The sequence below is a fragment of the Nematolebias whitei genome, chromosome 10, assembly GCF_014905685.2.
Source record: "Nematolebias whitei isolate Nwh7 chromosome 10, NemWhi1, whole genome shotgun sequence".
Classification (NCBI taxonomy): domain Eukaryota; kingdom Metazoa; phylum Chordata; class Actinopteri; order Cyprinodontiformes; family Rivulidae; genus Nematolebias; species Nematolebias whitei.
Window position 1 is genome coordinate 17,865,038 of NC_056507.1, and position 16,800 is coordinate 17,881,837.

At 39.8% G+C, this 16,800-nt stretch overlaps 2 protein-coding genes across 3 annotated transcripts in view; one reads left to right on the plus strand and one right to left on the minus strand.

Annotated features, from left to right (window-relative positions):
- The window catches only part of LOC119416008 (serine/threonine-protein kinase BRSK2), a 195,960-nt gene extending 190,263 nt beyond the window's left edge, over window positions 1–5,697 (plus strand). The window contains exons 18-19 of the mRNA XM_037683177.1: window positions 2,533–2,622; window positions 5,525–5,697. Coding sequence (XP_037539105.1) covers window positions 2,533–2,622; window positions 5,525–5,697 — 263 coding nt within the window. The remainder of the gene's footprint in view (window positions 1–2,532; window positions 2,623–5,524) is intronic.
- A 3,302-nt stretch (window positions 5,698–8,999) lies between these two features.
- Window positions 9,000–16,800, minus strand: part of abtb2b (ankyrin repeat and BTB (POZ) domain containing 2b) — a 41,495-nt gene continuing 33,694 nt past the window's right edge. The window contains exons 1-15 of one of the 2 annotated variants that reach the window (XM_037682728.1): window positions 15,749–15,994; window positions 14,858–15,023; window positions 14,303–14,392; window positions 13,534–13,635; window positions 13,240–13,336; window positions 12,403–12,538; window positions 11,895–11,988; window positions 11,714–11,825; window positions 11,451–11,629; window positions 11,253–11,358; window positions 10,878–10,980; window positions 10,697–10,784; window positions 10,540–10,608; window positions 9,511–9,624; window positions 9,000–9,406 (exon numbers count right to left, since the gene is read on the minus strand). In XM_037682728.1, coding sequence (XP_037538656.1) covers window positions 9,173–9,406; window positions 9,511–9,624; window positions 10,540–10,608; window positions 10,697–10,784; window positions 10,878–10,980; window positions 11,253–11,358; window positions 11,451–11,629; window positions 11,714–11,825; window positions 11,895–11,988; window positions 12,403–12,538; window positions 13,240–13,336; window positions 13,534–13,635; window positions 14,303–14,392; window positions 14,858–15,023; window positions 15,749–15,972 — 1,914 coding nt within the window. In that variant the 5' untranslated portion in view covers window positions 15,973–15,994 and the 3' untranslated portion in view covers window positions 9,000–9,172. Of the gene's footprint in view, window positions 9,407–9,510; window positions 9,625–10,539; window positions 10,609–10,696; window positions 10,785–10,877; window positions 10,981–11,252; window positions 11,359–11,450; window positions 11,630–11,713; window positions 11,989–12,402; window positions 12,539–13,239; window positions 13,337–13,533; window positions 13,636–14,302; window positions 14,393–14,857; window positions 15,024–15,748; window positions 15,995–16,800 lie in introns of those variants that run through there. The other variant, XM_037682727.1, reaches the window with a different exon arrangement.

Genomic DNA, 16,800 nt, shown 5'->3' on the forward strand with positions numbered 1-16,800 from the left:
TGTATATATACTGAAATAAACTACTACTTACTACTTTTACTACTATTCCTTCTTGGTGGTTTTTCACTTATCGACTTATCGTGGGGCTTCATGCATCAGTTCTTCAATTTGCCAGGTTTGTGTGCATCTAGTGGGTAAAAAAAGAGTGAAACATAAAAGTCAAAAAAGAAACTTTGTTAAAAGTGACGAGCCTTAAAACTGGTTAATTTTGTACACAGCAAATACAAAAAACAATTTCAAACCTGTAATTTTTCTATAAAAACTCATCAGGTAACAAGATGTATTTGCATCAAATAGTGTTTATTCGTATTGTCTTTAAAAGTTATTTTTTTTCAAAATTCTTGTGGAATCCAAGCGTCCAAATCACTTAAAAGTTATAGTGGAACGTTGCCACAAACATGTCAACTGGAATACTGTCACACTTCAGACTAATAGCATTACAATTTGCTCAAATCCACCAAATAAATAAATAAACAAACTTGAAGCATTTTTTCCAGAGGTGGGTGTTTTTCACTCTTGCTTCCAAAAATAAAGACTGAGAATTTCCTAAAGTTTTACAATTCTAAGGGCTTGATAAGATTCGCTCCGTGCCTCTCTGAGCACAACAAAGGCAGGTCTGGTGAAGCAAGATTACACACTGAGCAGTCATGTGTGACTGCTTAGTTTTACAGAAGCACATGCATGTTGGTGTTTTACTTCATATGGGAGCCTCTGAGACTCCTACCTTAACCTTTGGGAAGACAACCTCTCATAAGACAGTGGCAGTTTCCCAGTTGATTTATCAGCAATCTGATCTGTCCCTCATTGTCCCTGACGTGTTTATCATTTTATGTCAAAGTGACTGAAACTCTTTGTATAAAAGTACAATCTCTTCATGCCTGTGTAAACAGTTAGTGTGAAAGCCTACAGTATGTAGGGTATGCATAGAGTCTAAACTTTAGACCAAAGATACGATTGAAAAGCACATTATATAGGGGCAGATCATTATCATAATTTTCGCTGTATAAGTCACAGTTTTTTGCATAAATTAGCATGCCTGCAACTTATACAGCAAAGCAACATATTTATGTTTTTCCCATATTTATAACCCAATTTTTGGCTGAGATCTGATGATTTCATTCATTCTGACATGGAAAATATTGAACACTACCATTTTCAGCCGCTAGAGGGCCCTCGACCCATGTGGCAAGCCAAGTATCTCATTAACAGGTAAAAGTGGCTATTAATGAGACACTTGTCTTGCCATACAAAGCCACCTTCGTCTCGCTCCCTTGTACTGGAGCAAATGTCAAATTAGCTGCAATTTGTTGCGCCGCCCAGGCAAAATGCAGTTTCTTTGACCCTTAAAGTGCATTTATTAAGGAATAGGTCAACTGAGACACACCTTTATTATCATGTCGAGCAAACAAATAATTGTTATTAGGTGGTTATCTTGTTAAATTACAAAGAAATGCACAGCGAGTCATCCCTCTGCGCATTCCCTCAGCCGCGAATCAGCTTTTTAAATGTAGCTGATTGTACCGTCAAAGTGCAATTATTAAGGAAAAGTTAAATTGAGACACACCTTTGCTATAAAGTTTAGCAAACAAATAATTGTTTTTAAGTGTTAATCTTGTTAAAATCTTGTTAAAGTCCTCCCGTGCACGCTCTTGCAGCTGCCATTTGGCAGCCAATCGATTTTTGGCACAACAACAGCCCACATTTCCTGGTTGTCCGCGGTGACGCATAACAAACACGACGCGTCAGCAGTGATGCATAATAAATGCGACTTATACGGCGAAGCAACATATTTATTTATCTGCCTTTATTAGACATATTTGGACTGATGCGACTTATAGGGCGGTGTGACGTGTACGGTGGCAAGTACAATAACTGTAACCAGCACTACTTATCTAATAGCTTTGACTCTATTTTGTTCTAACCCTAATTCAATCTTTACTCCCAATTCAACTTCCACAAAACTGACAAATCTAACAACTTTAATGAATTCCTTGGCTTTAGTCTCAAAAATATAAAACTAGCTCCTTTAACCATGTGCAGGGGGCTCCATTTGACTGAACAGGGTGGAGTAGAAGCTGTTTTATACCATTTTTTTATACTTATGCACACTAGAAAGACAGCAAGAGCTCACAGTACTTCTCCCTGGCCTCGGTGTACTACATCAAATTTAGCATCTCACTCTGCACAGTTTTTTGTACTTTACACAACTTTTTCCTCCTTCTTTTTTACATATTCCAGTCACACAGTTTCTGCATGCTCAGCTTCTTCCTGCTGTGTATCCAGATGCAAATTTTGTCTCGTTGCAGACAGAGCAGCACAGGTGTATTTATGATGGCTGCTTGCCACTTTTAGGGGAGGCGGCTCTTTTGTGTATACTCTTTCCCTAACATGGCTTCCTGGAACAGTTGATGGAGCTAAGCCAGTGTTAATTTATTAATCCCACCTGTTTTTTCTTCACTAAGCCACAGCTCATCATCTGCACTTAAAAGTCTTCTTTGTTCATTTTACCTGCATATGTGTGTGTCTAAACAGGACCAAGCCGACGTTTTAAGCGAGTGATTGAGACGATTCAGAGTCAGTTGTTAAGCACACATGACCAGCCTGGGGTTCAGCAGCTCTCTGGTGAGTAATATTGGCTACTTTTTCTACAAAATCTATATATTAAAATGAACAAATGCATATTTTCCCCCCAAATAAACTTCTTCACCCATTCCCCTACTGCCTCATCTTTCCATCCCACCCCTTAATGAACTACTTTCACAGCTTAGGCTAAGCTAAATCTTGCCCTTCTCTTTGCTTGAAACCCCTGAGCCGCGCTCTGCCTTTCCAAATGGCTTTCTTTGCATGTCTGCGCCTCGCTGGCTTGAATGGGCAGCGGTTGGTTGCTCTCGAGCACCGGCTGTGGGTCAAATGTTGCCTTGTTGCCCCGGCGGTGAAGATTAAAAAGTAGAGCAGCGCTAGATTAAGCTGGTTCTCCTGCTCCTATTCCGACTTTCCAGACCGTTCGCCCAAGCTTGTCGCCATGGCAACACCGCTGCACCTCAACACGCTACCAAGAACGCACTGCGCTGCACAGTAACACCACACCTGATAGGCGTTCAACCCTGTCTCTATCAGTTGTTCTATTTTTACTGTTTTTTAACAACTGAACGAAATGCGTTGGTTGCCTCTGTTGCTCTTAAAACCAAATTTTAAAAAAACTTCTGACAGTCAATATTTAATTTGTGCGAGCTTTATGATTTCCCTTCAGTCTGCTTGTTAGATTCAGGGCTGTTACAGAGTCCTTGGACAAATAAAAGTCCTGTTCTGCCTATAATATAAAATAACCCATCACTGCACAGTCTGCGGAAAGAGGAGAATAAAAGAGAATTAGGGATCTTTCTCCTCTCCTTCTGTTCTCTGCACGTTCGTTCTTGTGAGTCACCGCTGTTGGACTCTCTCACGTCTCATTCTCTTCATAACACCTCCATCTGCTGGTTTGACAGGAAAACAGAATCAGGCTTACTGAGGGAAGATATCTGCAGCTTCCTTCAAATATATCAGTTTCATTCCATGTTTTAATTGAGCCCTTGCTCTCGTAGAGTCTTTTTTATCCTCTTAAGTCTCATTCTCAGATTCATGTCAGACACAGGTTACTGTACTTCCATCACGCTGCATGTATTTGCACTATAATCCCATTTATTTCCAGTATTACTCAAGAATGAGCTCTGTCTTGTGCCCTCTGCCATATTTAAGTCTGTTGTGCTTTGCCTCAGTAAGTTTACCAATTATTTTCAATCCGTCAAGCTCATTGTCTGACTAAGTTATGGGAAGGGTGAAATTATGTTAAATTATGTCAAATTAGTTTTTTATGACTGCAGTGGGCTGTCTGCGAAGCTGGGATCACATTCTAAGAGTACAATCAGAGCACTTTGTATAAAAGAAGATATTGTTTATTTTATAAAACTTAAATTATAAAGTGCAGCTTTAGATGCAGTATCCAAACACTCAGGTTCATGTCCTTCTATGAAGGTTAACGTGTCCTTAGCAGGGAACTAAAGCAAGGCTGCCTCTTCCTCTTTGACCACAAGGTCTTTAAAGACGAAAGCCAAATGACTCTAACCACCAGGAGAAAGAGCTTTGCATAACAATAAGCGTCAAACAAAAGGGTTAAATCGAGTCTTGGTCATTATTGTCTCATATAATCATCTGTATTGTCTTCGTACTTTGGAGACCAGCTTAGGAAGAGAACTGACGAGAAGAAAACGAAGTATGAAAAGCATTCAAAGGCACATCGTTGGACTATTCTCTTAGAAAATGGTGTTCTATTGATCCGTGTTCATCGTTTAGTTAAACAGGTTTTGTGCCTTTGTGAAAGCGTACAGATTTAGGAGGAGGGACAGAATGTGGACCTGTTCACAAATAAGAAAGGTAGAGCATAAAGGAGACAGAAGCTGTTTTCCATCTCACTAATGCAGCTGCCAAAAGTAACGTGGCACGATTCACACACGTCTGCATCCATAGAGAAGTTTCTGCACACGATGTTATCGCTAACATAACAACAAATACAAGATTCAAAACTTTAACATGATTTATTTTTTGTCAAATAGTAACATCATAAGTAGTCCAGCATGTGGACAAAACAACTGACAGAATTAGACTTTAATGCATGATTTAAAACATAAAATCTCCCAATGTTTGTTCTTAATGTGGTGCAGATTTAACACCTAAAATATATATCTTATGTTAATGCTGTTGGCAAAGTTTAGCAATTCTTTTTGTAAAACTCTGAACTGAAGCCAAATTCTTCTCTACATTATTGTTTGAAACTTTGTTTTGATCTCAATGGGATTAATAAGTCATTAGATTAAAAGTGAATACATAAAATAAATGAAACATCTGATCAGACCTATTTGAGATGATTTATGTTAAGGGTGTCTTCTAAAATGTATTTTTTAAGTTTGTTAGAGTATTAACGTTCATCTGTAGTTGTGGTTTTACTCAATAGTTCAAAGTTCATGCTCAATACAGGTAAAAATCCAACAAAGTTGTCAGTCAGGTCATCTGGATCTGACGGGGTCGACGGGGGAGAGGGCGGGCCCCAGAAACCATCTTGTCACCAACAAACTGGTTGGTCCACTACAGTATGGGAGTGTGCTGCTTGTGGGACTCTGTTGTGGCTCCTCAGACTGATGAAGTCCTTTGGATGAAGGACGAAACGTCTCAACACAAAAAGAAACCGTCCAGATGACCTGACTGAACGTTGTTGGATTTACTCACTAGTGTTTTTTACTTGTTTGCTGTGACATACGCATGATCCGTGGGAGTTCGAGCGGTGCTTATCTTCACTCGCGGTTCTTGTCTGCACCTCTGCTTGCTCCATCTCACATGTAGCCACATCGTTTTCCTGTGAACCCCATTGTTTATTAGTTTGTTTGTTCTCTTTCTCCTCTTTCCCCCCTTTTTTGTCTTCTTTTCTTCCTGTCTGTGTACCTAGGCAGCCCAATGAGTAACTTCTTTGACGTAATTAAACAACTTTTTTCAGACGAGAAGAACGGACAGGTGCCCCACCCTTCTGGCACGCCCTCCAAGCACTGCCCTTCTCCCATGCACGTCCGGAGGCACGAGTCAGAAAATCATGACACCAAACTCCCACCTGCAGGCCGAGACAGAGCCAAGTTGTCCGTCCCGTCTGTGGGGGCACAGGAGGAGTCTTAGACCGAGAGAAACTTTGTAGTTGAGCCCGCGCAAAAGCCATCCCAGTATGAATATAAGCCCAACGGCACAGAGACAACTCTCTGTTCAGAAGCAGAGTCACATTATCATTTATAAACATATTTTTTTATCAAATTATTTTATTTAAATTGAGCGAATTCAAACAATAGTTTGCAAATAGGATATTTCACCTTCATAGTAAACATAAATTCATTATTTTTTTACATCCCTTTCAACTATCATTCACCACCCATCTTCTGTGTTCTCATATGGTGCTACTAACCCATGTAATGACCTGACTCGTTTCTTACACCAGGAATTATCCAGAAAACCTATTAAAGTCCCTCCTCGTGCTTCATCCGCCCTCCCTCGACCACCTGTCCGCCCCCTTCTCCCCTCCCTACCTCGAGTTTATCAAGAGAGTTGGACGTTTGTTGACGGAGGACCGCTTTCAGAGGTGTGCTCGGGGGTTACCATGGAAACAAACTCTTCCTGCCTTCATTTTTTTGCAGCCTTCGGCAATCATCCGTAGAAGTAGATGAAAATCCTTCATTGCCTCATCCTGGCCCCAAATTCTTGAAGACGCACACACACACACACACAGCAACACAATCAACAACTTTATCAGTTTTCGAGGCTTTTTCTTTTCAAATTGAGGAAACAAGAAGAAGCTTTGGTTAAAATCACTGAAAGCATGGCATAAACATGCACGCACAAGTCCAGTATGCACAAAAAAACCCACCAACAACAAAAAAACAAACTCTGGGATGCATCAAAGATTATGAACAACATGATAAAAAAAACTTTCAGAAAGTCGAGGAGGAGAGACTCGAAGAAAAGTTTTGTGGAAAGTCCAAACAGCCGACGCGGACGCTTGCTGGATTGTATTCGTTTGCTTTTTAAATGTACTTTGTGATGAACTGGGTTTGAATGACTGATTTTATTAGACGTCATACTACTGCTGCAACACGGACTGGAATTGTGATTTCAGAGAGGAGCTGGGTGTGAGCAGAAACTGGGCAGAGGGCAGCAAGGGAGTCGAAATGATCGTATGGGGATGGGGGGAGGGTTGTGGGTGGGTATGTGGGTATTTAAAATGAATGATTTATTCTGTTGTACAGACTGATATTATTTCTAATGTAAACAAATCAATGAAATGTCTAGTTGTGGCACTGTTTAGATACCATAGAAACAGGAAACGCCTGCAGCGTTCTGTTACTTTAAATTCCTTGTATTTTTTGTTACATGATCATTTATAATTTTGTTTTGTTGATCTGAAAATGATTTCCCGTTTCTTGTTTTCTGCAGCACTTTCTTAGATTTTATTGTTTTTTTTTTCCATTTGTACCTCTCTCTTAGTCTCAGATACCAGCAGTAGGAGTAGAGGACCAAAAAACGATGTGATAAATGCAATTGTGGATATTTTTGTATTGTTGTCCTTATTTATTCACGTTTGTTCACCTAAATGTTTGATTCCTAATTTATTATAACTTGGCTATTTATATGAACAAAGCTGTTAGGTCAGTTGAATGTTATTTACTACCCTCTTGTGTGTTTGTAAATGGGACAACACTTAAAAAAAAAATAACTTTATTATAATTTCCTTTTGCTCTGTTCTAATTTAAACAAAATTATGTGAACTTTGACAACTCAAATTCTTTACTGAAATGGAAAGAAGAATTTGTGGGAACTCTGGAAACGAAAATGATGTAAAAGTCCTTTAAGAATGTAGATTTAGCCTCTTTTTGGAGAGGGAATATGCTCTTCTATTGATATTTGTCAGTTTCATATTGTTGTGCGTGTACGCCAGGCCTGAGGAGGACACCACAGATCCCAGTCTGGGTCTTCTCTTTGTAAATAGACAAAGCTGTGGGGGTTGATTGTCTTCTCACCCGTGCTGGGGATTCCTGCTCTATGCTTTTAGCTTGTTATTGCTGTGTGCATGTCAAACATGAGCTTTTCTTTGCATGGCTTTAGTGTTAATGTTCCATGCCAAATCCACTCCTCTCAGCCCTCATTGGTTCTCCCACTGTTAAACCTTTTTATTAAAGTTTAAACTCCCTTCTCTTATCTACTTTCACCCTTTCAATTTTCTCAAGGCCTTCTCTTTTTAAGCTTTATAGTTTGCTATCCCACCCCACCCCCTTCCTCCTCCTACCAATCTCGTGCACAATGCTTCGTTCACTCTGTACCTCGGAGGTCTGGACTCTCTACCTGCTGGTTGAAGTGGCACAGGAAGGAATATACCAGTACTACAAACAAAGCAATACCTGATGTTCACCCTCCTTTCTGTTGACTACAATGGGAAGCTAGCAGCACTGGCATCCTGTACTTGTAGGCCCGAGGGGTCTTCTGAGAGAGCAGGAAGAAAACTTACTGATGTAATCCCCCATATAAAAATAACTGTGAGCATCTTCAGTGCTGAAACAAATAAATTCATTCAGTTATGGTGCGTTTGTTTTTCTTATTCCGATATGTGGCTAGAGCTCTGGAAATAAGGGTAAAGCTAGTTCTCATGTTTTGACTAAATTGCCTTTTTTGCTTTCCGATTTATTTATTTTTGCAAAATTGCATGTATTTACATGTATAACTATGCATCCAAGTGCTTTCAGGTCAAGTCCACACAAACAGGTAGAGACTGCTTGTACTTCTAAAAAAAACATGATTGCTTTACCAGGTTTATTTCATTTTTCAGCTCTAAAAACAGACTTCTTGTTCAAACCTATATAAGCTTATTTAACTTTTAATTTACCTAAATGAACAGCACAGGCATTAACTTTACAATAGCATTATTAGCTAGGAATAAAAACAAGAAGGGAACACCCCCATTAAATACATTGTTATATTTTTCTTAAATAGAAAACGTCCATCCCATTCTGCACTAAACGTGTATCTCTGGCCATATTTAAAAAAAATATAAAAAGCAAACATACAATAGCATCAAAAAGCACATGTTAATTCAAAGTTTATATCACCATAGGAGACATCTTCAACAGTCTTCAACATTTGAACAGAGCCTTGCATATCTCAGATGATTCAGTCTATTCACACAGTTTCAGTCAAAACCTACAAAGTTCTGAGGCTCATCTGAGGCAATGATTTATTTTGTCCAGTAGGTGGCAGCAGTGTGTTTTTAATGTTCCTTTTTGGATCCTGCTGTTGATTCTCCTGGTGAGCTTCCTGAGCCTTGGAGGAGAATCAAACATCACATTGTGCAACAGTCTTCTTTATAAACATGTCCTTTACAATGACTCACAATGGAGCGCTTGGCACAAAATATGAAATACTGAAAGTAAACTGCTGCTAAAGTTACTCATGGATCTGCTTCAGTCTCAAAGTACTGCGTGAGCTGCTCTATAGCCATCAGAATCAGACGTCTGAAAGGCTAAGTCTGATTTTAAACGCACTCCTGGGGATCTGCTTTGAATACTTTTCTGTCATATTTTGCCATTTATCTGTGTCGTCTTTCCAAATGTCTTCAGACTCTAGATGAAATGTGTAGAGAGCGTAGACGCTGAGCCAGGGCGGCCTCCAGCTCCTCCAGAGGTGAGTCACCACGGCTGTGAGCCAGTGAAGAAGTGGAGTTGTTCCCTTGTCGAGCTCCAGGTGGTCCCAATAACAGGGTCCTGAAGGCCTCTCTTTCTAATAGTGCAGACATCTGATGCAGAAAGTAACCTTCACAGAACGAGCACAGCTCCACTGAACCATGTGTCTGTTTGAAAAAAGGACAAGACATGATTCTGTGTTAGCAGCTCATCAAATGACATTCTAGCTCTCCTGAAAATGATAAACCTCGTTCTTTTCAGTGTACTTTACCTTGGCTGTCTTGTAGATGCTGACTGCGTTATCCAGGTTTATGTGTTGAGAGCAGATGAGCTCACAGTGTCGTTGTAGCGCCCCCAACTGGAATAAATTGGCTGCTGACAGCAGCTGCAGGACAAAAAAACAAACAAAAAAAGATTTCAATAGATTTATAATAATAATAATAATAATGTCATCACAATGTCAGCACTGTATGTTTCCATATTGTTGTTTCTTATCAACTTTAATACAAGTTCTAATAACTTGAATCTGATTCTTTGTTAAGCCCTGTAAACTTTTCAACTGAACTACTGTAAACTTTTAAAGGAAGCCCGTATTGATGCTCAGATAAAGAAATGCTTAAACACATTTTGTTTTGGTGTGAACATTTCTAAACATGCACGTCGAAAGACTGAACCAGTCAGTCAGTGTTAGATTAGTTTGTAACTGTTTGTGCTCAGTGTGAGTCACAGCCTGATCTCATTTGGGCATGCGTGTACTTGAATTTAATGAACTCATATCTGCTTAAAGCAGGCTGTTCTGAGAACTACCTGAAGGTCGAGCTCAACTGAAAATATAATTAACAGGATGTTGATGGAATAAACTCATTTTCATTGTATATACTGTACAGAACAAGCTTTTCAAGTAACACGTGTTTCTGAAACTGAAGAAAGAAATACTTCAATTTCACAATTTACAAGTTCATACTGTACTTTATTGTGGACTGAATTAAATCAGAGATTGTTTTAATCGTTTCTTTTTTCCCTTTTGTCTTGAAATGAGCCAAACTTTCACTTTTCCCATTTGAAGAAAAGATGGTCCTTATGCCTCCAAATCCTGACAGGTGAATGAGTGTCCTCAGTTATGCATGGCTTACATTAACTAATGAAAAATAACACTACACTTTTGTTTACATACAATACATTTTGTGATGAAAATTTATGCTGAATTTGAAATGGGTTTCCGCAACTTTTGTGAATGTGTCACTTTTCAACACCAAGACAACTACTGGCAGGTATTGTGTAACTTTACTATGATTTTTACCTCCAGTAAGTCAGGCATGCTGGTCTTCAGCGATTCTGTCCCTCCACAATAAAAGTATGACATCATCATCTGCAAAGAAGTTCAAGGTGATGTTTAGCACCAAGTCAGTACAGTGGTTAATATTTGTAACCGATTTGTGATTTAAGTTATTTTTAACCTTGAAAATGTTGTACTTTACGTCACAGATCTCAATTTCTTTGTTGGGACTTCCATCCAGTCCAGAAGATGTTAGCAGCGATTTAAACCTAAAGGAATGAAGTATTGTCATCAAAGCCCATTTGCGTACTTTTTATGGAAACAAATGCTCCATATCTGTGGAGTAATGACGGTGTGCTTACCTGTCAGAGGCAGTGATCAGAAGGACTTTGTGTCCGTAGAACGGTTTTCCCTCCACAATAAATGTCACATCTGACATGTCTGGATTATTTAAAAAATGGGGGTCTGTGGGAAAAAAAAAATCATTTCAAACCAATTAAGTGTTAAAGCTTTATAGTATTGGGTGTCAGTTAATAATTAAGAGTTATCAGCATTTTGGTTCTTTTATACATAAAATACAAGGCAGCACAATATTAAACTATATATATAAAAGATGGATAAGAGCGAGAGAGAGAGAGAGCGAGCGAGAGCGAGAGAGAGATACATCAGCATATTAGTTTACACAAGTCTAAACTGGAGCGAGTCAGTTCGCACACTTCTAATCAAGGCTTTCTTACCCAACTGTGCAGAAAGAGCTGCTTTCATTTCAGGAATGGATGGAAGAGGTGCTGAGCCAAAACAATGACTAAAAATAGCTGCCAGCTGCTGTATGATGGCATCATTCTAGAGAAGGGAACAGAAAGAGGTTCAGCACATTAACACTGAAACAGAGTGAAACAAAAACAAACGACAACCTGGTTTGTGTTTGACGGTACCTTGGTGGTACGCAAGATACTGAACATAAGAGGTAAGCCCGTGGTGATTAATTCGTCACAGTAGTCCTCTTCTCGGACTGTGGTGAATTCTCTAAGGAGGGAAAGGGTGACCCCTGTCTTGGACTGGTGCTGAGCACAACGGAGTGACTCCAGCCACATGTGTAGTTTCCACGGTACACCTAGTTAGAAAGAAAAGATTTGGGTTTTGGTTCTGCACGTATTAGAAAATTAACTCCATCCTCTTTGTGCCATCTGAAAGTTACCCATAGCACGAAGCTCCATCGTGACATCCAGGTAGCCATGCTCAGCGCTGTAGTAGCTAGCTTCTTGCAGAGCTTTCATTCTGGCCTTGCACAGCTTTGGTACCCCCACTTCCTGTGGGGCTGCAGTGCCATTGGCAGGAGTTGACAAGGGGAGAGGGAAAAAAGGGCAGAACCCTGGAACTTCATCTTCCACCCCCTCAGCTAAGATCTCCTCCAGAGACAGGACATCCTCTTTGATTAGCTGAGGCTGAGTCAGTAGCTTTCTCAGCACGTTCCTGACAAGATAAATGGGAGGAAAGAAGAGGGAAGGAAACAGAAAGCATGGAATCATTGATATACACCCAAACGCCAACAGACTTGCATGTTTCTGACCCTGTAATCTCCTCTGTGATTAGCTAATCCATCATCGTCTGTGTGGAATGTGAAGTGTTGAGTCTACACGGTGTGCACACATGCACAAAACCAACAGGTGGATTAAGTTTACACGACCAGTTGGTGAAAGCAAGACTCCTGCAATCATTTTCCCCACTTTCACTTTTAATATCTTCTGGACAAATTTCTTGTTAGGGTTTCAATTCTGGGAGTAAATATCATCACAATATTCAGTTTGAACTTGTTTTTCCTCTTGCATCAGTTGTCAACACTTGTGTCGAGCTCTTCAAGGCCAAACCGAGCACCTGCACACGTACCTGTGTCCGTGTGCAGCAGCATGACTGAAGCAGTTCATGACTTCATATAGGGATGAAGTGAGGGCACTTCCATCGTGAGTCTTTGACAGAGGATCAGCGCCACGTGCCAGGAGCAAACTCACCATCTCGTAGTTGCCTGAGAACATAAACGCACCCACTTGTTAACAGATACAACTCCTAAACACATTCAAATAGTATTTTTGTTTTTCAAATATTAAACAATAAACTGTCCTTCACAAAAATTGATTTTTGTTTCTGTTTGGTGCCGTCTTTATTTATTAATGATTAATATTAGATGTTTTTATTGTTTTCTTTCCACTATGCAAATCAACTGAACTAAGAATGTATTATGTACTTTGGATTTACAAACAGCACGGGTCACTGTCACTACAAATGTGCATGTGTCTGTTGGATTAGAGCTTTGTGTGGCTTTCAGATGGCCCCACTGAGGAATGCAGCCAGAAGTGACTAAACAACTGCAGGCAGCATTTCTCTCTTGTCACCACACCTTCATTTACTCCTCATTACTCCCACACACAGCTTCATGGTCTTTGGGAAACCTAGCATACTGTGGTGTTGATTACAAATAACTATTAGTGATTATTAGTTTTAAGTAGCAGAAAACCATGACAGCTGTTCTCATTCCTTCATCATTGCTGCCTCTGCTTATAACCCTCCTACAAGTGTTTTGCATCTGTTAGCAGAGAGCAGTGATTTAACAACAATATGTCAAGTTATAACCCAAACTAACAATAGGCTGGTCTACACTAATATTAGCAGTATGGGTGTGTGTGTGTGTGTGTGTGTGTGTGTGTGTGTGTGTGTGTGTTTGCCCACCTGCTGCTGATGCCAGCTGCAGCGGAGTGTCTGCTGTACTCTCCTGTCCATTGCGGACTGCTGCCCCCTCCACGTTGGCCCCTGCATCCAACAGGAGCTGCAGAGGAACATCACATCTGTTAGATTGAACAATGTCCTACAGCCTATAACTAATCTGCAGTCAGACCTCAGATGTGTCAAGTTTAATAATATTGTAAACACAGTTAAAGGAAACTTTATTTCTACAGGACAAACAGAAGTGGCCTCTGTGTGCGTGTGTGTTTTGGTGCGAGTGTTTGTGTGCAAGTTTCCAACCTGCACAACAGGGATGTGTCCATGCAACACAGCGAAGGTGAGGGCTGTCCAGTGTCGACTGTCAGGATGCACTGAGGGGTGCTTTGGGGAACATGGCGGAACCTTGAAACATAACAAAAACACATAAAAAAAAAAAATCGGAATATGTTTCAAAATAAGATACACAGTCTCTTGTTTATCGCAGGGGTTTCCGTTCTCAGCTCCTCCGCGATAAGTGAAAAACCGTGAAGTAGAAATCGTAGTACAAGTATAAGTATATATATATATATATATATATATATATATATATATATATATATATATAGGCATTTTAAACCCTTCCCACATTCTTGCAATATTCTAAACAATGTTTCTAAACTCTAAACGCTCTAAAAGAGCACAGCATGTCATGATCTCCGCTCTTTCTGCCACCTGCCTGCGCTCTCGGCCACGCCCACTTCGCTGCTGCAGAACGGAGATCCTGACATGCTGCAGGAGGGAGCTTCTCCCTGCACATGTGGGCTGCACACAGATGCCAAATAATTTAAAATTATTTATTTTAAATAAAAATTCCATGCCGATCATGTGGCTCATCCATTAAATCAGCCAATTGTGTTTCATGTCCAATCTTATTTTGAAAAACCGTGAAAGAGCGAGCCTGCAAAAGTTGAACCGTCAAGTAGCGAGGGATCACTGTACGTGTTGCTGATAATGTGATTTATATGTATATATACAATGTGCAACATTAAGGTAACTGGCCCAGCTGTTCTGACTGTTAAAGCATATTTACCGCCACATCAAGGTTGGCTCCAGCATCAATCAACATCTGGACAAGGGCCTCATCTCCAGCTGCACAGGCATACATCATAGGGGTCATACCCTGGATGACAGACAGAAATGAGCGTGGTGAATACAAAACAAACAGAAACAAAGAAATAAAGCATTTTTAATGCCCAGATGTGTTTTCATCAACTCAAGGCCAAAAGACTGGTCTGCACATAGAACATTTTGATTTTAGCTTCAGTCTACAAAGCTTTATTTCTTTTTTATTGTCTATATTACTTTCAAACACACGGATTACGATACATCAGTCAAGTAAAATGAAACAAAAGAAAAGAAAAACTTGACAAAGATGGAAAGGAACTTAGAATTGGTGTTCAAACACATGAGTTCATCTGGTGACGTTTTCTGAACTTATTCATAAATATTGCCAAAACTTGTTATCAATAAAATTTTGGTCAATACACAACATAAATGTGTTTTATGAGTAGCTACATTCTGTCTGAAAAGAGAAGCAGTTGTGATTTTTAGCATATCTGCACAACATGAACAATAGATGGAGTACCTGGTCGTCCATGCTGTTAACCCCGTCTGGTCCGAGCAGATCTATGGCCTGACCAATGAGGTCTGTGCGACCACAGTTGAGCATCCGAAAACCCAAGTCCAGATTAAATTTGTCAATGGCAGCTTTCGAGTCCAGACGCTTAAAGGAGCTAAAGCAACACTCTGGCCTGAGAGGAAATAAATAAGTTCATTATTAGTTTCTGAAAACCATGTGGCTTAATCATTTTAACCCCAACATGCTTTATGGCTTTCTTCACAAACATTTGAACACGTTTAAAAAAGATTAATGTGGTACTTAGCAACCAATGGCCATTTGTTAATCCGATGAATGCAATTTGTATTTATTTTTCCACAGAAAACTAGTTAAATTGTACAAACTTATATTGCATGGGTCACTCTGGGAGCAACTTTTTCAGTTAATCAGAATAATCTTAAACAAACATCCATGTCAATGACAGCAGTTAAATCCAGAAAATTATCATTAAAAAATTAGCATTTAAATTGAATGTTTGTGTGTTGGTGGCACAGCTGGTAGATATGCCGCCTCTCAGTGAGAAGGTTGCAGGATCGAATCTCGGTCGGGGGCCTTTCTGGGTGGAGTTTGCATGTTCTCTCCGTGCGAGTGTGGATTTTCTCTGGGTACTCCAGTTTCCTCCCACAGACCAAAAACATGCATGCTAGGCTGATTGGTAACTCAATTGTCTCTAGGTGTGAGTGAGAGAGTGAATGGTTGTTTAACTCATTTGTGTCCCTGTGATGGACTGGAGACCTGTCCAGGGTGTCCCGTCTCTCACACAGTGACCGCCATGATCCAAATAGGAAGAAGTGAGTAAAGATAATGGATGGATGTTTGTGTGTTGATTTGAGCAGTGTGTGCGCGCGTATCATTTACCTCAGCTGTCTTGGCTCACAGTCAAGTCCTGGAAGAAGAAGCCTGGCGGTTTGTCTCACATCGTCACTGTCCACCAACAGACTTTTTCGATGCTCAGCATGAACTATGGCCACTCTCATCCACTCCATCAGAGGTGGGAGCAACAGGAAAGGCCTACACAAAAGAGAAAAAAAATCCACTCTGTTATTTCTTTGCTTGTTTATAATTATGGTGTTAAAATTCATAACTTACCAATTATATAAAAAAGAAAGAAGACGACATTTTCTGAAACGACCAATAACATATTGTATTTTTAATAATTACAATTTGTGTTGTCAACCATGTTGTACAGTTACACACCAGCTTTCACAGCATGTAAATGGATATAAGGCTTTGATACCCAGTGAATAAAAAAGTAGAAATAAGTTCAGTACTAGAATTGCTTCTAAATATTATGTTCATTCCAGAATCAGTAAAAGCGAAAAAATAGAAACAATAGCTAGAGTAGCTGAACAGTGGTGAACTACATTAGGAATAGGTTCTAAAATCTAAAAATTAAACAAGAAAATTACCTCAAACAAAGGTGGAGATGACTGCATTAAAACAAAAACTAACACTCATAAGACATTCACACTACAGTAGTCCCTCGTTACTTCGCGGCTTGTTTTTCGTGGACTTGCTCTATCTTGGTTTTTCAAAATAAGATTGGACATGACACACAATTGGCTGATTGATGGATGAGCCACACAATCAGCATGGAATTTTTTATTTTAAATGAATTATTTTAAATTATTTAGCACCTGCTGCACCTTTGTGCAGCCCACACTGCAGGAGAAACTTCCTCCAGCATCTCCTCCTCCTTCCTTTGTTGATCTCTGTTCTGCAGCAGAGTAGTGGGCGTGGCCGAGGGCGCAGCTGTGGCAGAGAGCCGAGATCATGACATGCTGTGCTTTTTTAGAGCGTTGAGAGTTTAGAAACATTGTTTAGAATATTGCAAGAGTGTGGGAAGGGTTTAAAATGCCTTTGTATATATATATATATATATATATATATATATATATATATATATATAT